This window comes from Cavia porcellus, unplaced genomic scaffold, assembly GCF_034190915.1.
Source record: "Cavia porcellus strain 051 isolate PalLab524CR breed Dunkin Hartley unplaced genomic scaffold, mCavPor4.1 scaffold_2, whole genome shotgun sequence".
In the NCBI taxonomy this organism is placed as follows: domain Eukaryota; kingdom Metazoa; phylum Chordata; class Mammalia; order Rodentia; family Caviidae; genus Cavia; species Cavia porcellus.
Window position 1 is genome coordinate 76,935,353 of NW_026947485.1, and position 24,169 is coordinate 76,959,521.

The window sequence follows — 24,169 nt, forward strand, 5'->3', positions numbered from 1 at the left end:
TCTATGTGGTCTTAGGCAGGTCTTAGCCTCCTGGACAGCCCTGTTATCACCTGTAAAGGGAAGACTGAAAGAAAGATACCCACCCCCAAGAGCCTCCATGACCATCCTTTTAAAACACAGGTGCCACCCTAAACTGCGTGGTATGGAAGCTAGTCAAATTTAGAATTAAATTGTTTTCATGTCATAAACTTTGTATTACTAGCCAGGCATAGTGGCTCCTGTCTGTAATCCCAGCATTCAGGAGGCTGTGGTAGGATTGTTGCTGAGGCTTTGAGGCTACATAGTGAGTTCAAGGCCACCCTGGACTATAAAATGAGGCTGTGTTTCAAAAAATGAATTACTAAGATGTTTTCAATTAAAGTGAAAAATTTAGCTGGGTATGGTGGCTCACACTTGTAAATCCCAGTACTTGAGAAACAGGCAGAAGGATTGCTGTAAGTTTGAGGCAGCCTGGGCTGGGCTATATAAAGTTTAAGGCCAGTGAGACCCTGCCTTAAAAAAAGAAAAAAAAAAAAAAAGAAAGAAAAAGGAAAAGAGGGGAAAAAAGAAGAAAAAACCTGTCCAGTTACTGTTTTACCAGGTCTTCTAAGTCTTAGTGGAAGAAGAGAAGCAGCAGGAACGTGGTTTTAGGTTTTGTCTGGCCTGCTCCATGTTCAGGGACATGGGAACAGAGGACACAGACCCTCCGTAGGCTCCACCCCACTTGGGTCCCTGCTCACTGCTCTGTGGCTTGCAGGTGTTTCACTGCCACTTCAATAGCAACTTCTTCCCCCTCTTCCTGGAGCACCTGCTGTCGGACCACATCTCTTTGTCCACTGGCTCCTTCCTGTTGGGTGAGTTGGTGCCCCAGGCAGCCGCAGGGGCACCTGTGCCTGAACCCCTGGTCCAGCTGATGGCAGGGCCGCCTCCCTGGTGGAGCCTGAGTGGCAGAGCCCTGGCCTGCGCTGTTGCCTGTTGCTGTGTTTATTTTGGATGTGGGGTGGGAATTGTCCTCATGCTGGTCCCCTTGGCCGTGCTGCCACTCAAAGGCGCAGGTGCAGGTGGCTGTGAACTGTGAAGCCCGAGTCTGCAGGGCTGTGTGAGCTGTGAGTCTCTGGGCCTTTTTTGTATGTAGAGTGATAGTGCCTCTGTGTCCATCGAGTCCGCCAACCATGGACAGAAAATCTTTTGGGGAAAGTACTCCCTCTGCACTGAGCATGTGTGGTTTTTGCTTCTTGTGATTATCCCCTTGTTAACAGTGCAATACAGTGGCTGTTTACGTAGCTGGTATTTATGTGGCATTAGGTTATATAAGTAATGGAGATGATTTAGAGTGTGGGGGAAGAGTATAGGTTGTTATGGAAATTTTATCTTCAGATTTTGCCATCTCAGGGGGGTGCCGGATCCAAGTCCTCCTGTATTTATCTTCAGGGCTTGTGAAGATTAAACAAAAATGTGCAGTGCAGCACAGACCCAGAGGTCTGTTTACTCAAACAGTAGCTTGGATTGTTTTGGGTTCTTTTTTTGAGACAGCATCTTGCTATGTAATTCAGGCTGGGCTTAAACTCATGGCAACCCTCCTGCCTCAGCCCCCTGAGTCCTGGTATTATAGGTGTTTACTACCACACTTGGCTTGGAGCTTTAAATTGGAAGGCAGGTAATACTGCAGCTGTCCTTGGTAAGATGGCACCTCTTCCTTCCCAGGCATCTCCTATGTTGCTCCTCATCTGAACAACCTCTACTTCCTGCCCTTGTGCCGGCGCTGGGGCGTCTATGCTGTGGTGCGGGGGCTCTTCTTGCTGAAGCTGGGTCTTAGCCTGCTCATGCTGCTAGCTGGCCCGGATCACCCAGGCCTGCTTTGCTTCTTCATTGCCAGGTATGGCACTGGCCAGCCCTGCCTGCACCCCTGTCCTGGCCCTTACTCTTTTTGTTATTGATTTTAAACATTTTTATTAGTTCATGTTTGCAGTACACCATGATTGCATATGGTGGGAAGTTGGTCCCACACATAACACAGCTTACCTGTTTTCTCTCCTCTCGCCCCATGTCTCTGGTGCTCTCCACTGGCAGTAACCGTGTCTTCACGGAGGGCACCTGTAAGCTGCTGACACTGGTGGTCACGGACCTGGTAGATGAGGACCTGGTGCTGAATCACCGCAAACAGGCAGCCTCAGCGCTCCTCTTTGGCATGGTTGCCTTGGTGACCAAGCCAGGCCAGACCTTTGCCCCGCTGCTGGGCACCTGGCTTCTCTGCTTCTACACAGGTGAAGGCCTGGGGACAGACCAGAAGCTCTTGAGGCTCTGGGCAAAGCTTCCCAGGGATGCCAGCTGTAAGCCCTGGCATGGGGTCCAGGAAGGGAGAGAGAACGGCCTTGGCACCTGATACCGACCCTGAGCCTCCCGGGTATGGGGGAGGAACCAGGTCTCAAACCCCTGTTCCTGCATTAGTTCATTCACGCACTCAGCAGAGCGGTGCAGAATGCCACCCTCTGCTATCGGGGAGCCTCTGCTTTCGTCAGGCAGAGGGTGGGTGGCAATGAGCAGTGAACTGAGGACTTACCAGGCAGTGGTGATTGCAGTGGAGAGGCAAGGGTTGGGCCCCAAAATGTCACCAGGGAATCCCAGGCACAGGGGATGGAATGTGCTAAGGCTCCAGACGCTGTGGTTTGCAGTGAGGCTGGACAGGCAAAGCTACTCTGCAGACCAGGGCAGGGTTGGGGTCACCTCCACTGCAGAAGGGCAAGGTTAGGAGAGGCAGAAGCAGGGGCATGGTGTGGTCTGGTGGACGCTTTGAGGAGCTGACTCTGGCCACCCCAGAGAAGCCCCAGGGAGCGGCAGCAGAGGTGATGGGGCCTGTGGGATGCCTCTTGGAGCTGGAGACAAATGGGGGTGTTGGAGTTAAACAGACTAACTGAGGCAGACTGGGAGGTCTCTGGTCTGAGTTTCTGAGGTGGCATTCACCAGAACGGAAGGCTGGGGAAGTGGGCTTGGGGTAGGCGTGGAGAGCCGTGGCCTAGGATGTGGACCCGTGACCTGTGCCGCACCTCCAGTGCACTCTGGAGGGAACCGGGCCAACTGTGTTTTCCTGCTCTCTTGTCCTAGGTCATGACCTCTTCCAGCAGCCTCCAGTGATCTCTGTGGGCAGCACCCAGCCTTGGCCAGAGCCGCCAGCTCCTGCCCCAGCGCAGGCCCCAACACTGCGCCAGGGCTGCTTCTACCTGCTGGTGCTGGTGCCCATCACCTGTGCGCTCCTTCAGCTCCTCACCTGGTCCCAGTTCACGCTGCATGGGCGGCGCCTGCACATGGTCAAGGCCCAGCGCCAGAGCCTGGCACAGGTCCAAACTCTGGACATTAAGACCGTGTGAGCAGCGTGGTGAGGCCACCCTGCTGGGGACACTGCCCAGCCCTTCTCTTGATGGTGGATGGGTGCTCCTGGAGCAGAGCTAGGAATATCACTGAGGCCTGCCTGGCTTCGATAGCCCAGGGTCGGGTGGTCTGTGCTCAGGGACTTACCCTTCCTGAGTGGCAGAACAAAATGGCCATCAACAGGGATGGGGCTGAGTGAGGCACCCATGAGGCTGCACCCTTTGGCTGGGTCCTAAAGCCTGTGCCACTGCATGTTGTGTTGGCCACTCTGGTGGCCTCAGGAGCCACTTCTGGTACTGCAACTGCTCCCTTTGCCTGGTCAGGGGCAGCTGTGTCACCCACTGTCTCCATCCTTCCAGCAGGCTCTCAGATGTCCCTTGCCCTTGCGCCTCTAAAAAGGCACTTTTCTTACAGAGTGATTAAAGCCAGTCGTTCCTAGCTCTCAGGTCTGTGCTGTGTGAGTAGTAGGCTAGTAAACAAGGTTCCTCACTGAGAGCTGGGTGTGGTGGCACAGCCTTCTAGCTCCAGCACTCAGAGGCTGAGGCAGGAAGACTGCTGCAAGTTGGAGGCCAGCCTGGACTACACATACTAACATGTCTCAGAAAAACAAACAGAAAGCATTCCTCTCTGAGCAGGAGTACCCTGCGAGCAGTTTTCTAGAGTGGTGGTCCCTGGTGTCAAAAACTGAAGTACCAGGATAGGAATGCAGGCTTCTGGGTGTGCAGGTGGCACTCAGGCCTGAAACCTACTGCACAGTGTGTTCCCCACACGGCTGCTAGACAGTCATTGAAGAGGACCCTTGTGAAGTCACAGGCTCCCAGGGCAGGACCCCCAGAGCACTTCCGGAGGAGTTGTTCCCCTAGATTCAAGCTTACTGAGTAGGGGGTGTAGCCTGAACACTGGAGTCTTGAAAACCAGCGTGCGTAGCCTAAGTGTCTCAGCCCAGCCCTAGAGCACTGTGGGCAGAGAACCCTGTGATGTTTAACAGTGTTTTGTGACATTGTCTCACTGTGTAGCCCAGGGTGGCCTTGATCCTGCAGTGATCCTCCTACCCCACCTCCCCAAGTGCTGGAATTAAACGGATGCAGTACCAGGCCTGGCTCAACATCAGGGTTTCTTTTTGTACCGGGAATTTGACTTACTCGAGACCTCATGCTTGCGATTGGTGCTGTGCTGCCGAGCTGTATCCCCAGCCCACATCACAGTTTTGAGAGACTTAAAGGCAAGAGCAGCTCCTGTTGGGAGGGTCCCACTCATGGGTGTGAGTGTGTACAGGAGTCAGACCCTCCATTTATTTTCATGTTTTTAGATTTTGGTCTTTTTTAGACAGGGTCTCACTGTGCAGTGCAGGCTGGCCTTGAGCTCACTATGTAGCCCAGGCTGGTCTCAAACTCATAATAATCCTCCTGCCTCAGTCTCCCAAGTGCTGGGATTACAGGTGTGAGACACCATGCCCTGCTGGATCCATTTTTTAAAAAAACTTTTTATCGGTACCAGGGATCAAACATCCACCTGCTTGCAAGGCAGGTGCTTATGCCACTGAGCTAAATCCCCAGCCTCCTAGATCCATTTTTGAACCTGGGTTTTGGTGTTAATGCTGGGTTCTCTTTATTGGTCTGACAGCCTGACACTTGGGTCTGACCTGGAAGGTGGGACAATGCCTATCTAAGGCTGGGTTGACACCTCACATCCATTGGCTGCCATATCTCCCCTCCTGCCCTGTACTGGCCACAGACAGAGGCCGTTGATGCGTCTATTGGAACAACTTTATTTAAGTACACTGGGCCCCACCAGGCAACATGGTTTGCGCAAGGCTGTGCAAGGGACAGGCTTGAGCTAAGAGAGGGAGGTGAGCTTACACACACGCTACAGTCCATGGCTGCCATACTACTTTCACACACACCTGCTTCGGCTCACATCTGGCAGGGCCTTTGGTCATGGAATAGCATGGGGAAACAATACTACCTGGAATCTGGGACTCCTGGGACCTGGTGTCACAGGCAATGGTGTGCCAGTGAAGACAGGCTCGCCCAGCTTTGTACCATCTGGGCTGAAGGCCGCTGAACTTTCTGCGGCCAGGCCCAAGCCATCAGTTCCTGGCCCTTCCCAAACAGGACCAAAGTCACCAGAGGCACATGATCACCCCGAAGGCCTTCCTGCCTCTTTAGCCTAATCCCCCTGGTCAGGCAGAATGGCAAAAGGCAACTTGGTAAACTGCAGCTTTCTCCAGCCCAAAGGGACTGTATCTCCAATACCTTCCCTTGCAAGGGGCTCTGCTGAGAGTGCTTCTACTCCTGTTTCAGAAAATTCAGCCAGCAACCAGCCTGTTGGTTCCAGGGCAGTGAGCAAGTGGAGGAGGGAGAAAGAAAGGCTGAGTGTAACCCCAGGCCCCAAGTGTGCTGAGGCAGTGCTATGTACGTCCTCATACACGTCAGCAGGGGGTGGTGGGGCTGGATGCTGCACTGTAAACATTAGTATGATGTGGGAGGCAGGGAGCCCCAGGTGCTCTGTCCCCTTATTGACCAATACTTTAATAAATAAGCCTGTTAGGATGGCAATGAAACAAGGATAGATGAGAAGTGAGGAACAGGATCTGGAACGGACTGGCTCCTTAGCTCTAGTAAGATCCCAGGACGGGGGAGGCTTGAAGTGTAACTCTGCAGCCCCTGCCCTCCCCAAAGGCCCAGTGAGGTTCCGGGCCCAAGGGAATGTGAGGACACTGCTACCTCCCAACCCATCTCTAATCGAGCTAGAGTGGTTTTACAGCCTTTTACAACCGGAAGACAACCAGACCAGGCAGAACTTACTCCCAGCCCCAGTCCACAGCCCACCATCCACAGGCAAGGAAGCAGGTGGTGCCAAGGACAGGCAGCAGCTCAGGCCTCAGGGTACCCTTGGGTAAGGTAGGGTGGCAGCCAACCAGCATGAGCAGTGGCAAGTCTCCCTGTGATGGCAACTGCACCCCACAGCCAGAAGAGGGCCCCGCTGAGGAAGGAGTGGGCCTCTGCCAGCCCTCTTCCCTGCCAGGGCCCATTAGTTAGTGGTCAGGGCCAGGCCTCAGCTGTCGCCATCACGGGTAGTCATCATCCTTGCTGGGCCCGAGACCCCTGGGCTGCATGGCACTCATATCTGTGCACACATTCGCACCACCCCCCCAACAGGCAGTTCCTTGAAATCACTCCGACTCAAGAAAGCGAGTTTAAAGTGGAGTTAACTTCAGAGAGTAGTAAAGACGACATCTCAACATTAGAAGGTTTTCCTGTGGATGGATCGGGCACCATCTTCCTCGTATTCCTTCTTGGAGACCCACATCTTCTTAAAGGTGTCCAGCGAGGCAAGGATAGAACCACTGGGGTGGAGGACCCAAAGGAGCAGTGTGAGAGGGTGACTCCTAGAGCCAGTCAGTCCCTGGGCCACACCTGATGGGGCCTTTCCTTAAAGGGATGGGGATGGAGGGGATCAGCGCCCGCAGTCCCATCCCCACGGAGCTACTCACCCGATCCACGTGGAATACAGTCTCTCCTGTGGTGCAGATATCTGCAGAGGCCAATGGGAAGAAGACTCTGAACCCCCTCTTCTTCTGTGTCGCCCGCCCCGAGGGCAGTGGGTGCATCCCACACACCTAGCTCCACTCCCTGGACCCCTGGCCCCTCTGGAGGCACCCTGGGGACACACACTATGCAAGAACTCATGCCTTAACCGAGGGTCTCTCCTGCCTACAGGCAGCCAGAGGCCTCTGCCTTGGGAGCCACTCAGATGCGGGACTGGTTACAGGCAAGGGTATGGCAGCAGCAAAGTTCATTTCTGGTCACCCAGTGTCCCACAGATATCCTGCTGCATCTGGGTCTGGAAACTGCCTGCCTTCTGACTGAGATGGAGGGTCTCCCCCAGCTGCCCAACCTTGGTGCTCCAGGCTACAGAGCCAGCTGCCCAAGGAGCACGGATAGGGCTAACAGGAACCCAGCCCCCAGCCAGCCCCACTGTGTTCCTACCCTGATCTTCACATCTTTGGGAGCCAGTTTCTTCACTTCACTCAGGAGCCTGTCACCAAAACCTAAATGTGCAGGAGAGATTCTCAAGTCAATTCTTGGGGCGCCTGGGCCAAGCTGGCCTGGGATTCCTTCTGGGAAAGGGCTTCAAGTAGAAAGACCAACCTTTGAACAGGGTGGAACCCCCTGAGAGGACGATGTTGGAGAAAAGTGTGCGCCGCAAGTCCATGTCGGACTTCTGGATGGCGAACACCAGGACCTCATGGATACCCTCGCTCTCCTCGCCAATCAAGTCTGGCCTGAAAAGCAGCTCTGGGGCCCGGAATCGAGAAGGACCAATCTGCAGAGTGAAGGGCCAGCTTAACAGGCGCTGTGAGTGTCAACGGAAGCAGCTTCCCTGCTTACCTGATAGCAAGCAGATGGCTATGAAGACCAGACTCAAGATAGACCCTATGTGTCATGGGCCAGAAGGAACAAAGACAGGACTTTTGGAAACAAGGGAAAGGAACAAACAGCATTCCCGGAAACTAGGTCTTTGGCATTATTATGTGGATTCCTTCATTCACAGACATTTCTTCATATCAGTGAGACTCCGGGGAGTGGGACTCACCTTACACTGTGCCTGGGAGGAGTTAAAGACAGTGTGGACAATTCCAATTCCTAACACATCCTCACCTGGGACATCCCCCAGCGCCTCATGTGCTGCTGCGGAACACTTTCGCAGGCCCTCATGGGAGTCCCGCCTGGGCCCAGGGCTTTGACAGCTCTGAGGGGAAAGGAGCAGTACAGCCCCTACCTCAATGGTGCTGCCGTCGGGCAGGTAGTACTGGGCCTTCTCTGTCTCCAGCGTCTCGTCTTTCTGGGGGTTTATGGACAAGTAGCAAGCTCTCTGTAGAACCAAGAACCCAGTCAGCACCCAGGCCCCAGGAAGAGTGTGCTGCTGCAAAAGTCTGCCCATCATAGTGACTGCACTGAAGTCACCAGAGCCGCTGCCTAGAAGTGGGAGCAGGGAGGTCTCTGTTGGCCTGCACTAGGTGGCACTTGGGACATGAGTGTTTAGCTGTCCCACCTTCCCAAGGGGCAAGTATGGAACTCACCTCTCTGCTCCTGGGCCTGAGACCACAGGCTGATTCCAGCCTAGGCCAAGACATCTTTCTTCTCCTTCCTCCATTCCTAGGCCCAGCCCAGAGGTCTCCCTACAGCCAGAGCTAGCAGGACAGTTCTGTTTACTTTTTTTTTTTTTGTCTATTTCCTTTTTATTGGTACCGGGGATCGAACTCACGACTGCCTGTTTGCAAGGCAGGTGCTTATGCCACTGAGCTAAATCCCCAGCCCCCACAGTTCTGTTTACTTAGGAAAAGACATTCTGACTTCCCCAAGGCAGGGAAGGAACTTGTGTTGTCTGCACCAGGGTCCCAGTGCCCAGCTCAGGGAGTGGAAGCAGCTGCTCTTCCTTAAAATGGCAGCATTTGTGGTGAGAGTCAGTGGTGGGCTAGAAAGCCTGGCGGGGGAGAAGAGCCTAACCCAGAATCCCAGCGGGGAGCTATACCCCTCTTCACTCACAGGTCCCCATCCCTAGCACTCACTTCTTTTATGGCCTTGACAATCTCGAATTCAGAGGATGAGTGGAAATCATAGCCCTCCTTGCGCAGGTAGAGGCGAAGGAAGCGAGAGACATCTCGGCCAGCGATGTCAATGCGCATGATGGAGTGAGGCATGGCAAAGCCTTCGTAAATGGGCACGGCATGAGTGACGCCGTCACCAGAATCCAGCACCACGCCTGTGGTCCTGCCTGTGGCATAACTGAGCAAAGGGGGACATCAGTGATCTTGCCTCCTCACTCTGGGAAGCAGCCCACTTTTCCCGAGGGCTCATTGCCCGACAAACTGAAGGCTGGGCTTGCCTTCCTGTAGGGCCTAGCACACACCGCATACCGTGGAAGCCCAGAGGTACGGGCTCCCTCAACCCTCAGCTCCCTGGCAAGCAACGTCCTGGTCTGAGGAGGCATCCTGGCCTCCAGAGACCCTGCCTGACAGGCAGTTTTAACTTTCCAGATAACAGGAAATACCTACAGGACCCAAGAAGACAAGGAAATGGGTAGAGGAAGATAAGGTTACTGTACTTTTCACTTCCATAAAGTTTTTCCCTCACATGCTTTCAGTTCTGCCTTTAGCTTTCTCTCATATACGTTTCTTTTTTTGGGGGGAGGGCGGGGTTTGAGACAGGGTCCAGGCTGGCCTCAGACTCAAGGCAGGCAGTCCTCCTGCCTCAGCCTCCCAATGGTTGGGATTATTATAACATCCAACCTTTATATATATATATATATGTATGTATATATATATATTTATCAGTACCAGGGATCGAACTCACGATTGCACACTTGCAAGGCAGGTACTTATGCCGCTGAGCTAAATCTCCAGCCCCTTTTTCATATATTTTTGATAGGAGAGCAAAACACCCATGTCTGATAAGCAGCAATGGGCACTCTGTACTAGTGGTGGGAGAACAGCAGGCAATGGTGTAGACTGCGGTGAAGTCAGCTTGCAAACTATTTGTTATGGCAGCTGCTAGCAGTGCCTGCTGGCTTTTGCCCTACAAGAATGTAGTAGGCTTAGTATTACCACATTTTCCCATTTTTCCAGTGAAGCCCAGAATTTGGATTTTAATACAAAAACTAACTTTTAAATGATGGCCAACAGATTTTTTTTTTTTTTTTTTGTCTTTTTCGTTTTTATCGGTACCAGGGATCGAACTCATGACTGCCTGCTTGCAAGGCAGGCGCTTATGCCGCTGAGCTAAATCCGCAGCCCCGGGCAACAGATTTTTACTGAAACTAAACTAACCCAGTGCACCATGTCTGTAGCAAACAGAGGCAGGGTGTGGAGTGAAGCAGAAATAACAGGGAATAGGAACAGGGACCGTGGTGGTGTCTGGGTTGCAGCTGGAGCTGAAGCAGCAGTCTGGCTGAGTGTGTGGCAACCAGCGGGGACTGCAAAAACGCTTGCGTATGTTCAGGGCCTTCCAGAAGCAAGTGGCCTGCAGAGCACTCAAATCTTCTGCGAGTCCCAGGGCTGGGACTCAGCCACATCTTTTTTTTTGTCTTTTTCCTTTTTATCGGTACCAGGGATTGAACTCATGACTGCCTGCTTGCAAGGCAGGCACTTATGCCACTGAGCTAAATCCCCAGCCCCCAGCCACATCTTTTTTAGTCCCAACTGAGAAACCTCAGTATCCAGTTCCCACAAAAGTCTTCCTCCCTCTGCCACCATCTTTAACCCTTGCCAGCAGGCTTGGGTGAGGCTTTGGCTACTCTGAAACCCAGGGGAGAGGCAGCCCCAGTCGTGCCAAAGGACTTTTTCTACCCGTGAGACCTAACCAGCCAGCCAGGCTGCTACTCACAGGCTAAGTACAGCTTGCATGGAGATGAAAAGAGCTGGCACATTGAAGGTCTCGAAGAAAACTTCGGCAGCTCGTTCTCGATTTTTCCGTGGGTTTAAGGGTGCCTCAGTCAAGAGCACAGGGTGCTGCAGAAAGGAACCCAGGGGACAATCAGGGGAAGCCAGATTTCCACCATCATCAGTAGTGGAGGAAAAGCAGAGTGAGACTCTGTGCCAGAGTCAAACATAAAAAGGTGTGGGGATATAACTCACTGTATCGGGACTGGGTTCAATCTCCAGCATTAAAAAAACATTTTATTTAGCTCTAAATTCTGAATTATAATAAAATGATAGCATAAAAATTTGTACTATAAGATGGAAAATTTTAACACTGAAATTTTTGTTGTTGTTGTTTTGAGAGAGTCTCACTATGGAGCTAAGGCCGACCCTGAACTCACATGGCAATCCTCCTGCCTCAGTTTCCTGATTGCTGGGATTACAGGTATATGCCACCATGCCTGGCATCTTGGTGTTCTTAATACACTGTGAGGATGTCCCAGGGCCATTGTGAGTTCTTGTGTGGTCTGATAATACTGTGAGTGAAACAGCCTGTTACGTGGGTCTCCTCATATGTGTCATGATCTACTTAGGTCATACTTGCATGTGTTAAGAAGTACTAGTAGGGGCATAGGATATAGCTCATTGGCACAGGTGTCTGCCTGGCAAGTGCAAGATCCTGAGTTCAATGCCTGCTACCAAAAAAAAAAAACCAAAACAAAACAAAACAAAAAAAACCCAAAAAGAAGTACTGATAAAAGTGTGCTCGTGTGTGTGTTGGAGTACATGTATCCAGCCATCAGGTAAGTGGCACAGTGTATCAAGCTGTTCCTGGCACTGATCTCTGACTTATCCTTCTACGTGTCAGTACACGTACATGCGCCCATGTGTGTGTATTGAGGTGTTCTGTGTGTCACATACATGGATATTATCTGAAAGGCATTTGGCCTGGTGCTTGGTACACTCTTGGCAGTTTCACTGCCATCCTCCTTATCTCTGGGGTAGGGGTCCACCTAGCACTGCCTACAATATGGGAATGCCTTGATGGGTGACCCTCACCTCCTCTGAGAAGGTCTGCAGCTGGTCCTTAGAATAGACGTACTGCCAGATGCGCTCCATGTCGTTCCAGTCCTTGACGATGCCATGCTCCATGGGATAGCGGATGGACAGCAGCCCTCGGTGCTCCTGAGGGCAGAGGCAGGATTGGCAGCAGTAGGTGAGGGACCCGCTTTTCCAGGCCTGAGCAATGCTGAGTCACTTGCACAGGTGCCTCAGCCTGCGGGTCCTCCCCACAATCTACCAGGCAAAGGCGGGCGTCCATTCTCCAGGCTTTAGGCCATGATGGACCCTTGCTGCCCAAGCTGCTGCAAAGCAGAGGCTTCTGCATTTCTATGGGCCCTCGGGACTCAGGATACAATCTCTTGGCCCACACCTCTGGCCTCAGCATTAAAGCAAAGTCGGCCACACAGATTCTATTGTTCTTACTAGAGGCTGCCTAGGGGTTCTGCCAAAAATGTGCAAATTAACTCATCCCCACAGTATGCCAGCCAGGATTGCCTTTGAATTCCTTTTGCCAAAATAAAACCAAGCCCATCAATTGAATCGTTGTCAAGGTAGTGACTAGCTACAAAAGAAAGGCAAAAGCCTTGTTTTCTACAGCAGTCTTTGCCTCCCCAAGTGGGGTTCTAACTATTCTTTAATACCAAAGGCTGCTCTGTGACAGGGATGAAGGAACTGAAAGGGAGATTTTAAGAGCAAGCTGTCATTCTGCTCACAGCTAATATGCAACTATTGGGATACTTTCATGTAGTGGATAGGGAAGGTCACTGCCTGCCTGATCCTTTTTCTGCAAGACTGGGAATTACCTCTGCTTTGGGGCCAATGAAGATGTCTCCTTCAAGGGCTCCTGCCATGACACGAACATGCTTGGGTCTGCCCACACTAGAGAGATGGCAGGGAGGAAAATCAGTTTCATTTCAGGACAGACACAGGAAGAATATACATACAGATGCATACACAGCCAAATTCTACTGTGCTCATCTCTGAGCTATGCTCAGCTCCTTATTTTCTATAATTTCTACATAGAACTTATTTATTTATTTAGAGACAGGGGCTCACTATGTAGTTCTGGTTGGCCTCATTATGTAGCTCAGGCTATCCTCAGACTTGCAGCAATCCTCCTGCATTGGGGTTACAGGCATGAGCTACCATACTCAGTATAGAACATACCTTATTTGGGGCTGGGGATTTAGCACCTGCCTTGCAAGCAAGCAGTCATGAATTCGATCCCCGGTAACGATTAAAAAAAAAAAAAAAAAAAAAAAAGAACATACCTTATTTATTTTATTTCATATTTATAAATTATTGAAACAATTTTTAGAGGATTCAAGTTTTCTTTTTCCCAGTGTCTATGCAGACTGAAAAGATAAGAAAACTTTTTTTTTTTGAGACAGGGTCTCACTATGTAGTCCACATAAACCTTGAGCTTGCTATGCAGCCCAGATGAATTTCAAACTCAGGATGCTCCTGCCTCAGCTTCCCAAGCGCTGGGATTACAGGTGTGCATATCATACCCAGCCACGAATTTTAAATAAATGATAAACTCCAACTTTTAAGGGGTTGAGATGTGTAGCTCAATGATAAAGCATTTGCCTAGCATGTGTAAGGCTCAGGCTTCTATCCCTAGCACCTGAAAGAAAGGAGAAACGAACACCAGAAACTTCTAAAACACCCACTGGATTTCTTGGTCTCTGCCAGAACATCTCCTAAGGCAGGCTGTGATGGTACTCAGACAGCCTTCTCCTTTTCCTCTTGCTTAAATGAAACAGGTCTCCATGCCATGTCCATACCCTAATGCAGTCTCTGCGTCAGTAGGAAAGCTCCAAGAAACTCATTTCACTAAGATGGGAATGAGTCTGCTGACAGACACGGTTTAATGTTAAACTCTGTCTTGCGTGATAGGAGAAGTTTAAAAACAGGGCTTCTAGCCAGGCTCAGTGGCATATGCCTGCAGTTCCAGTTACATGACAGGCTGGGGCAGGAGCACTGCTGGGGTCTAGAAGTTTGAGACCAGCCTGGGCAACATAGTAACTCTGTCCTAGAACATGAGACTAATTGGGTCCAGGATTTAGCTCAGCAGAACAATTGTCAGCCTGGAAAGCACGAGCTTGAGTTCCATCCCCGGTTCCAAAAAAAAAAAAGGGACAATAATAAACTGGGCACAGTGGTACACGCCTATCACCTGTAACTCAGCTACATGGAGGGCTGAAGAGGAGAATCCCAAGTTCGAGGCCAGCTTAGGCAACTTTTCTGGATGTTGTATCAAAATAATGTTTTTTGGTTTTTGGTTTTTGCTTTTTGTGACAGGCTTTTGCTATATAGTTCAGGCTAGTCTCTAACGCACAGTAATCTTCCTGCCTTCGCCTCCTCAGTGCTAGGGACAAGTATATACCACCATGCCAGGATCAAATGAGTTTGATCCCTCATACCAAAAAATTAAAAAAAATTTAAAAATTAAAAAGAAAGAAAGGAAGAAGAGATAGGGATGTAGCTTAGTGACAGAATATTTTTGGTTTCAATCCCCAGAACCAGTAAATAAGTAAGTAAGTAAGTAAATAAATAAATAAATAAATACATAAAAAGTGAATAAAAAATGAAAAAATTTGTGGCATCTGACAAAATCAGATTTTTAAAAACAAGCCCTCTTGGGGGCTGGGGATTTAGCTCAGTGGCATAAGTGTCTGCCTGGCAAGCGTGAGGTCATGAGTTCGATCTCCAGTACCACAAAAAAAAAAAAAAAAAAAAAAAAGGCCTCTTGCCTGCACCTTACAGATGCCACCAGGTAGCAGTTGTTACCTTTACTTATTCCAGACATGCCTCCTATCCCTTGCTTGTCACTGTTTGAAGCACCAAGGCTGACGTGAGTGAGAAATCTCCCTCAAAGAGGAGGCCTGGCCTCCTCACGTCCTGGCTAAGCTACAGAATGACTTACTAGTTTGGAAAGCAGTATTTCGGGATCTGATCACCAGCAAAACCAGCTTTAATCACACCGGATCCCTGGGGAGAGAGAGAGAGGAAGAAGTGAGAACTATCACTAAAGCCAGAGGAACTGCATATGATATGGGCATCTAATATGCAGGTGCAGGAGCCTCGGAAGGAGAGTATCCAGGGAGGGGTGTGGCACAGGGATAGTGATGAAGGCATCCACTACATGCTCACGAAGTTTGATTTCTCTGCAGACTTTTCTATACTGAACATGATTTTCCTTGAGAATTAAATAATAAAGGGAAGAAAAATAATAAGAAGAAAAACCTGGGAGCATCAAAAAAGCCAAGTTCAAGAACATACCTGGGGAGGGGAAAGCACAGGACCCTTCCTGTTGCACCAGCACAGCTTCCCTGCCTCCCTCCAGAACTGCTCCCTGCCCCAACCTGGTACTGCTACTGCCTGAAGCTGACTGCCCACCACACTGTCTGCTCTGTGGGGGCTGGTATGTATTGTCTGTTTGTCTTTTTTGGTTTTCTGAGATAGGGTTTTGCTGTATAATTCAGGCTGGCCTTAAGTGACCCGCCCGCTCAGCCTTCTTAGTGCTGGGATTAGAGGTGTGCACCACCATGCCTGGCTTATGGTTTTGTTTTTTACTATTTGCTCCAGGTTCCTGATGGTGGTGGAAGACCCACAGTTCCGCTGGCTCTAATACCTAGTATGCTGGGTGGGATGTCTAGAAAAGAATCTAAGCCTCCCAAGCAGCACTGACCTTCGAAGGCTCACCCAACATAAATATCAACTCCCTAGCAGATACCACCTGGTGAGGGACAGATGTCAAGGTCTGGGTTGCTTTCTTCTCAGCTCTTCTACCCTCACACCAGTAACCCTCACCCTTTACTCTAGCATAGTTTGTAGCTGCACGTGTAACTGTTCTTTTCTGCTGTCTGCTGACACATCTCTTGGGCAGAGTGTAACACTTCCAGATCCCACACAGCAAGTGGTAAACACATCCGGTGATGCCAGGTAGCCAAGGCGTCTCAGCGACATGCCCAGTTATTCCCTCTGCCCTCTGATCTCTGATCTTTTGCAGGCTGCAGAAGACTGACTATTCTGGCGCCTGCCTCTGTTACCATAAGAAATGGTGAAAAGACAGGCAAGCAGTATGGGAGAGAGCAGGGCCAGCCTAGTTCTCAAAAGGAGTAGGAACCTATAGCAAGGAGCCCAGAAAAGGTACAGCTGTAAACTGAGCTGAATGACTGGGGAGGAGGAGAAAGAACTCTTACTGCAAACCTGAGGGCAGAACAGCTCTGTACAAGAGAAGTTCAAAAACTTGTTAGCTCACATCTCCAGTGATTGCTCACTGCCTCCACTGTGGTGTGGTGATGCCAACAGATTAACTGAATCTCCAGACAGAGGGTGAGAACAAAAGAAGCACTTCAGATGTGAATATTTTTAAAAAAAAATTTTTTTTGGTCTTTTTCCTTTTTACCGGTACCGGGGATCGAACTCACGACTGCCTGCTTTCAAGGCAGGCGCTTATGCCGCTGAGCTAAACCCCCAGCCCCCAGATGTGAATATTTTTAAGGGATGATTTTCCTGGATAACTGGATTTTTTTTTTTTTTTTTTTTTTTTTTGGTGCCGGGGATCAAACTCAGGACCTTGTGCTTGCCAGGCAGGGGCTTATGCCACTGAGCTAAATCCCTGCCCCCCACATTTAAACAGGGTCTTGCTATGCAGTTCAGGCTGTCCTTGAACTCACTCTGTAGGTTGGCCTCAAACTCATAGTGATCCTCCTACCTCAGCCTCCCAAGTGGTGAGATTATAAACCATGTACCACCACCCCTGGCTTTGATTTTTGACTATAAGGAGAAAGATAACCGGATGCTTGATTTTTAGAATGCTAGTGAAAGGACTAAAGTCTGGCTGACAAGGCAGATTAAGATGTCTGATTCTTGTATTCCTCTCTGTCCTTCCCAGATTGAGTGTAAGGACAGGTCCAGTTCAAATGTCACCACCTTTCCTGAAGAATAAGCCCAAGCTGACATTTATTATTAACTTCTGAGTATCTCATAGCCAAATAGTGGTGAACTGTGTTATTTGTTTTTCTTTTAAAACAAAAGATGTTAATATACAAGTTGTTTTTTCTAAACTGAAACCTCAGCATGAAGATTTAATTGCAGTGCAGGCCCTTTGTGATAAAGAAGTGAGTTTTGGGTTACAGTTGGGCACTTATCTCTGAAATGTTCACCATCACTGTACAGCCAGTCACCAATACTTATGCTACAAGGTAGCATGCACCTCATTCTGTTTTCAGAATTTAGGGTTTCCCAGTTCAAGTTTCTTGAAGTCACAGACTCCATACATTGATAATATCTGGCATGTGCTGGGTCTGCAAAAATGCTGTTTAAAAGCAAGTAAAAACAATTAGCAGAAGAAGTGTAAAGTGTGGGACCTGCATGAGAAGCTGGAATGCCAGCAGCCCCAGGGAGAGGAGGCTCAGGGAAGACCAAAGCAGCTTTGGGAATGATGAATAAGGAGGAACGAGACCCAGCTTGCCCCTGCAGTCCCCAGTGGGCATGCCAGGTCAGTGGTGAATAAGCATGGGATGGGAAGTGGCTGAGGCTCTCTTCTGTTCAGGTCATACAGTGATTGCATTTGGACAGCCCACACCATTTCTTTAATCTCTCTTTCTCTCTCCTTTCAGGCAGGTTCTCACTACGCAATTCAGGTTGACCTTGAGCTCACTCTGTAGCCCAAGCTAGCCTCATATTTACAGCAATCCTCCTGCCTCAGCCTCCCCAGTAGTAGGGTTACAGGTGTGTACCACCACAGCTGGGTCCATTTCTTTACCAGTATTTATAATTAGAAACTGTGTGCCTGGCAAATAAGCTGCCATTCTGTTATTTACTTTGGCAAAACCAGGTGAAGAAATATTTTTTGTTTGTTTTTTGAGACAGGGTCTTACGATGTATTCCAAGCTGGACTTGAACTCATGGCAGTTTCCATGCCTTTGCCTCCTGTGTACTTGAATTACAAGCATGTACCACCATGCTCAACCAAACCATATTATTTATTTATTGGTTTTGGATTTTTTAAAAGATAGGGTCTTGCTATGTAGCTCTGGCTGGCCTTTTTTTTTTCTTCTTTTTTTTTGGTCTTTTTGAGACAGGGTCTCACTATGCAGTTTAGCCTGGCCTTGAGCTCACTTTGTAGCATAGGCTGGTCTTGAACTCACAGCAATCCTTCTGCCTCGGCCTACTGAGTGCTGGGATAACAGGTGTGTATCACCATACCACACCTTAATATCTGGCATGATATTAATTTTATTAGGAGTAACAACAGTATTTCTATTTTGTTTTATTTTTGGCTGTGCTAGGAATTGAACTCAGGGCTTCATACATGGCAGGCATGCATTCCACACAACAGTATATTGGGTACATTTTTGAGAAAGGAAAGTGAGTAAAACTATAGTTGAAAAAACTGGCCAGGAATAGAAAACTGGCATAGTGAGGTATTGTGGATGTTCATTACACTATCTCCTGTGCTTTTGTATGTTTGGAATTTGCTGTAATAAATAGAGCTGACAAATAAGATGATAGCACTTAAATAAAATTTCAAAACATAAATACTGAACGTGCACATATATACCCACAAAACATAAAATCTACATCCAAATTGGACATGGTGGGACACTCTTATAATCCCAGCACTTAGGAGGCTAAGGCAGAAGGACTGCTGTGAATTTGAGGCTACCCTGGGCTACAAAGCAAGACCCTGTCTCAAAAAACCAAAAACCAAAACCAAAATACGTATCTACATACACACACATCCCCATAAAAATCAAAGCAGGAACATGTCAATTTTATAACAATAGTTGATTCTGTAACAGAACATCAGAATGAGTTTCTGTGTGGGGTTACAAAGAGGCTTCAATTATATCTGAAACTTGCTTATTTCCTTAAAAATTCTGAAGAAAATGTAGCAAATTTTCAACAGTTATGAAAACTGGATGGTAGATGCCAGGCACAGTGGCATTTACCTGTAATTCCAGTCATTTGGGAGGCTAAGGCAGAAGAATTGCAGGTCTGATGTCAGTCTGGGCAATTTACTGAAACCCTGTTTCAAAATATAAATGAAAATGACTGGAAGTATAACTCAGTGGTAGAGCATTTGCTCAGTATGCCCAGTATCGCAAAAAAAAACCCACAACAGCAACAAAATGGCAACCAAACTACTTGGGAGTAGACATATGCTCCATGGGTACTTGTGATGTATATCTTTCAACTCTTCCATGTATTTTAAGTATCTGAAGCAGCACAACATCCCCAAAACCTCACTGGGCCCCTCCCACTCTCCAGCTTACTGATGCCCTTCTGAACACTGGACACTGGTCTGCATGGAGGCCCACATGGCACAAGGGCAGTGTTACAATGGACAAAAAGGGTGAGCCAGGTCAGCCCAGAATTGTATCTTTGAGATCTTAGCACAGACTTAAGCTTCAGAATAAACAGTCTGGGGCCTGGAGATCTAGCTCAGTGGCATAAGCACCTGCCTTGCAAGCAGGCGGTAGTGAGTTCGATCCCCGGTACCGGTTTAAAAAAAAACAAAAGTGTAAAAAAGAATAAACAGTCTGTTCTTTCTGTGGCTCTCTGTGATTATGCTTATCACTTTACTGCTGTTAAAGCACCGCCCCTTTTTCCTCATTACCTTCTGATGAACTGGTTTACTGTCAGAGTAGGATGAATTTTTTTGGTATTGGGGATCGAACTCAAGACTTTGCGCTTGCCAGGGAGGGGCTTACACTGCTGAGCCAAGTCCCCCGCCCCTCGAGGAAAGTAGTTTTAAGATAGAGAAGGCAGAAAGAGTGGCGGAACTTGCCTGCAATACCAGCACTCTGGGAGGATGAGGTAGGAAGATGGCAATTTAGTGAGACCCTGCCTCAAAATAAAAAAGGGCTGGGTCAGAGGGTCCTGGGTTCAATTCCCAGTCCTGCAAGATAAATAGGTAAAATAATAAAACCTAATATCATGTAAATGCTATGTAAATTGCTGTTGTACTGCACTGTTTAGGGGATAATGACAAGAAAAGTCTGTAGTTGTGTGGTATTGCAGTCTTCCTTTAAAAACAGTTTTGATTGGGCTGGAGATTTAGCTCAGCGGCATAAGCACCTGCCTTGCAGGTGTGTGGTCATGAGTTCAATCCCCCGTACCGATAAAAAGGAAAAAGACCAAAAAACAAAAAAAATCTTTTTTTTTTTTTTTTTTTTTTTTTGTCTTTTTCCTTTTTATCGGTACCAGGGATTGAACTCACAACTGCCTGCTTGCCAGGCAGGTGCTTATGCCGCTGAGCTAAATCCCCAGCCCCCCAAAAAACCAGTTTTGATCTGCTATTGGTTGAACAGTGCATGTAGAATTGTGGGTATGGAGGGTTGACTGTATTGTCAGGAAAGATAAAGGTCTAATTAAGAAGCATTAGCTTAAATAATACTAAAGGAAATGGCTGGAGATACAGCCCTGCCCAACAATCCAACAATAAAAGAAATCAGCAGGATGGTCAGGCTGCTCCTTCAGGACTGCTGATGACAACAGGCAATTAATGATTTGTATATTTTTTTTTCTTTCCTTTTTTTATTTTTATTTTTTTGAGACAGGGTCTTACTATGTAATATAGGTTGGCCCTGGTGATCCTCCTGTCTCAGCCTCTTGAGTGCTAGGATTGCAGGCATGCACCAACATACCCAACATTTTTTCTTTTGGCAATGAAGAATAATGTAGATAGAAAATGCAGAAACTGGGTGAAGACAGAAATAATGATCTCTGAAATCAACAAGAACCAAGGAATCCTATTCAACCTTCTATACTATTAAGTACGAAAAATACTTCATCCTTTTTTGACATAGGGACATCTTCATTACTGTGATATAGCCAATCCAATGAGAAAGCTTTACTGAGAACACTGGGGTGTGGGCCCTGGGTACTGCCTGTGTGTTCAGGGGCTAGGTAAAGGGGCACTATAAAGAATAAAGCAGGGGCGAAGAAGTAGCTCAGTGGTTCAAGCACTTGCCTGGTAAGCAGGAAGTTATGAGTTCGATCCCCAATACCAAAACCAACCAAACAAAGACAAAATAAAATAAAGGAATATCATCTTTTCACATAAGGATTTTACAGTCTAGAAGGGAGACAAAATCCTCTCAAAAATTAGGTGTGTTAGAATTAAGATGTGTCATGTACAATGTACTAACTCCACATGATTAATATAATCTTTAATCTTTATACACTGCAAACATGCACTATTAAAATTTTTTAAATTTATTTATTTTTGTTCTCCCTGTGCAGTTCAGGAAGGCCTTGAATTCACTTTGTAACCCAGAATGGTCTCAAACTCACAATGATCCTCCTGCCTTGGCCTCCTGAGTGTTGTAAAAATTATTTTACAAAGATGAATAAAACCTGCTTTATCCCTTAAAAAATGAAGTGTCTCACTGAGTTCAATCTGGTCTTTTACAACAAATAAGGCACCTTTCTTTCTTTTTTTTTGTTTTTTAACTTTTTATCGGTACTAGGGATGGAACTCACTATTGCCTGCTTGCAAGGCAGGTGCTTATGCTGCTGAGCTAAATCCCCAGCCCCTAAGGCACCTTTCTGTAGAAAACATGAACAACCTAGAACCAGATATCAGTTCCTCAACTCTTCTTCTTCTTCTTTTTTTTTTTTTCAGACTCTCACTATGTAATTCAGGCTGGCTTGGAACTCGCAGCAATCTTTCTGCCTCAGCCTTCTGAGTAGTGAGATTACAGACTGCACCACTGTGCCAGGTTGGTTCCTTCACTCCTAAATAGGGTGTTTTGAATAATCTTTCCATGCTTCACTTTGCTGCAAAGTGGGGAAAATAATTCCTCTCTCTCTCCTAGTGCTGAATGTTAAATAAGATGATGTAAAGAAAAGAACTTTATAATATCCCCACGTCCTAAGGACTAGATCACAGAGTGAACTCTGATGGCCTGGGGCAGAAGGAACGGGTGTTTTGCTCAATACATGGACCTAGAAGGGGTACAAAAAGGTGTATCAACCAATCTCCCCCAGACCAAACCTTTAAGGGAGTACAGAAACGGAGCACAATTGTCCCTCATTCACCCCATAAAAGCAATACTTAAATTGCACTTATCATTACTGGTACATCTGCGTAGGGGTGCTAAGCAAAGGGAAAGACTAGTAAAGCTGTGGATTTAGGGCACCTGGGTGTGACCTTGGGCTCACTTCACACGTTTCGGTTTTCTCTCTTGAGAAACGATAATCGAACTTTCTAACTTATCCACCCAGTTTTTGTGAATATCCAACTCGAAGGTAGGTGAAAGTGTCCTTGAAGTGGCACAGCGCCCGGCAAACACTGTAGATGTAATTTTTCCTGAAACGATCAGGCATCTGTTTGCTTTGTCGTTCCCCTTTTTTCTCCACTTTTATTAGCTATAATTTACAATCTCAGAAATAACTTAAATGCTACAGCGGTTTCTGGCCCCAACTCTCGGGCCCCACCCAGGCACACTACATCACGCCGTCTTTCCAACCTTCGGGTGCACCTTCACCTTCCTGCCCCGCCACCCTACTCCCTGAAGCCAATCCCCAAAGCCCTCATGACTGCCCCGCCCCCTAGACGGAGAAACACCACGCAGGCAGGAAGAACGACAGGCGTGCGAGCCAATACTTGCAGAGCGCTGCCTTCATCCGGCAAGGCCCAGAGACCAAGTTGTCACGCAGCCAGAGCAGCCAATGGAGTGATCAGAACCGGGAAGGGGGCGGGTGCTAGGTTCTAACAGAGCGGTTAAGGCTTCTCAAGCCAAGGGCCTAGGGACCCTGCTCGGCTTACAGCATTCCCCTTTACCCACCCACTAAGTTCTCCATCCCACTGTTGCTAGTCGGCCGTCCCACCTGAAGACTGTGGGTGGGGGAAGGAAGGAAGCGGCGGCACCGGAACCCGCCTAACAGGCTCGGCCAGTGACAAAGAATCGGCCGCCCATGGTAAAACCCAGGAAACCATCCTTTCTGAAAGGCCAGCACAAGTTCCTTAGAGATTGGAAAGACACAACTCACGTTATCGATCACAACAGGTTGGTTGGCGATCACATCGTAAGACTCCATGGCTGAGGAATTGCTCCTTCCGAGGAAGGTTCTGCTAGCCGGGTCCTCTACGAACGCCACTGACACGCATGCGCAGTCCAACCGCCAGCGCGGAGCGCCTAGGGAGCGGCCCTATTTGTCTCTGAGGAACTACCATCCCCAGCATGCTTAGTGCCAGAGCGGGCGCTCTAGCGTGCTCCTGGGCCCCGCCTTCAACAGGAGACTGGGCGAGGTATTTTGACGCACGGTTCTGTGTGGTTTGTAGTCCCATAGATTAAATCGCCAAGACAAATCGATGGTTGTGTTGCGAGCCAGAATGTCATCCCTTTGAAGGGGTTCGCAATGCGTACTGAAGCATGTAGCTTTGAGTGTAGTTGGCTTTGGATTGGTCAGTAACTGATGGGTGTTTGGATTTTATAAATCAGTTCTGCCACTGCCCCCGCTTCTCTTGGGACAATTTTTATTTGTGTCTATAAGACAGACATAAGTAAACATCTACCACTTCACTTTTTTTTTTTTTTTTTTTTGTCTTTCTGAGATACGGTCTTCCTATGCGGTTCAGCCTGGTCTTGAGCTCACTTTGTAGCCCAGGCTGCTCTCGAATTTGCCACTATCCTCCTGCCTCAACCTACTGGCTGGGACTACAGGCGTATGCCACCACGCCCGGTTTACCACTTCATATTTTAACAGGAAATTTTAACACACACACACACACACACACACACACATATTCCTAAAACGAAGAAAAGTTATTTGCATAAATTTAGCTTTAAGGAAAAAAACCGTGTACATTGTCATTACTTTTCCCATTTCTTTCCTGGATAAGTATAAACTTTGTAACAAGCAAACACTGAAGATTGGCATTTGGAACTACCACTGTGGGTCATTAAAACATCAACTAAGTGTTTAAGAACTGCTCTAATATCCCTTTACTGTTCATGAAGATCTAGGATTGATTTTGATGAGAAAAATAAAGGTGAAGAAAAAGGGGACTATTATTTTCTGTCCAACCTCCTTTCAAATTAATTGCAGGGACTGTCAACAGCACTAGGAATTTTGTATTCAGATTTATGATCTCTAATGTCAAAAGAAGGAATGATCAATATGTTGTCCGATTTGTGCTTAAATCGTTGTCAACAACGTGTCAGCGAAAGTGTCAAGACCTTTGTGGCGGCTTTCTAGCACCCCAGGGGCAGCGCCTCATCTCCAGTCACACCCGGTTCCTCCTAACGCCAGGGGGAGACCAAAGGCCTTGGGCTACTCTATACGGGCAAGAGGGAGGTGGGGCTATTGTCGAGT

At 48.1% G+C, this 24,169-nt stretch overlaps 2 protein-coding genes across 7 annotated transcripts in view; one reads left to right on the top strand and one right to left on the bottom strand.

Moving 5' to 3' along the window:
• Positions 1–4,438, top strand: part of Mfsd13a (major facilitator superfamily domain containing 13A) — a 27,468-nt gene extending 23,030 nt beyond the window's left edge. For all 5 annotated transcript variants that reach the window (XM_063244614.1, XM_005005990.3, XM_005005991.4 and 2 more), the window contains 4 exons: positions 737–833; positions 1,684–1,855; positions 2,050–2,243; positions 3,082–4,438. In XM_063244614.1, the coding sequence (XP_063100684.1) occupies positions 737–833; positions 1,684–1,855; positions 2,050–2,243; positions 3,082–3,344 (726 nt within the window). In that variant the 3' untranslated portion in view covers positions 3,345–4,438. The remainder of the gene's footprint in view (positions 1–736; positions 834–1,683; positions 1,856–2,049; positions 2,244–3,081) is intronic.
• A 655-nt stretch (positions 4,439–5,093) lies between these two features.
• Positions 5,094–23,003, bottom strand: Actr1a (actin related protein 1A). Of its 2 annotated transcripts, XM_003474975.5 has the most exons (11): positions 22,844–23,003; positions 14,760–14,824; positions 12,634–12,709; positions 11,828–11,953; positions 10,734–10,858; positions 8,921–9,137; positions 8,131–8,223; positions 7,500–7,674; positions 7,338–7,399; positions 6,842–6,882; positions 5,094–6,694 (listed from the first exon to the last, which is right to left on the bottom strand). In XM_003474975.5, exons 1-11 carry the CDS (start codon positions 22,889–22,891, stop codon positions 6,592–6,594), a joined length of 1,131 nt encoding a protein of 376 aa, XP_003475023.1. In that variant the 5' UTR covers positions 22,892–23,003; the 3' UTR covers positions 5,094–6,591. The 2 variants fall into 2 exon arrangements, with proteins under 2 accessions (XP_003475023.1, XP_013013859.1); XM_013158405.2 differs by lacking the exon at positions 14,760–14,824 and having other exon boundaries at positions 22,844–22,994.
• Between the last annotated feature and the right edge of the window lie 1,166 nt (positions 23,004–24,169).

Excerpts from the sequence above, each read along its gene's own strand:
- Actr1a (XM_003474975.5), bottom strand. The coding sequence starts at position 22,891 with ATGGAGTCTTACGATGTGATCGCCAACCAACCTGTTGTGATCGATAAC. Across the intron at positions 10,859-11,827 it reads TGCAGACCTTCTCAGAGGAG|CACCCTGTGCTCTTGACTGA; the intron begins GTGAGGGTCACC and ends TCCTTTCTGCAG. Across the intron at positions 7,675-8,130 it reads CCGACGGCAGCACCATTGAG|ATTGGTCCTTCTCGATTCCG; the intron begins GTAGGGGCTGTA and ends TTCACTCTGCAG.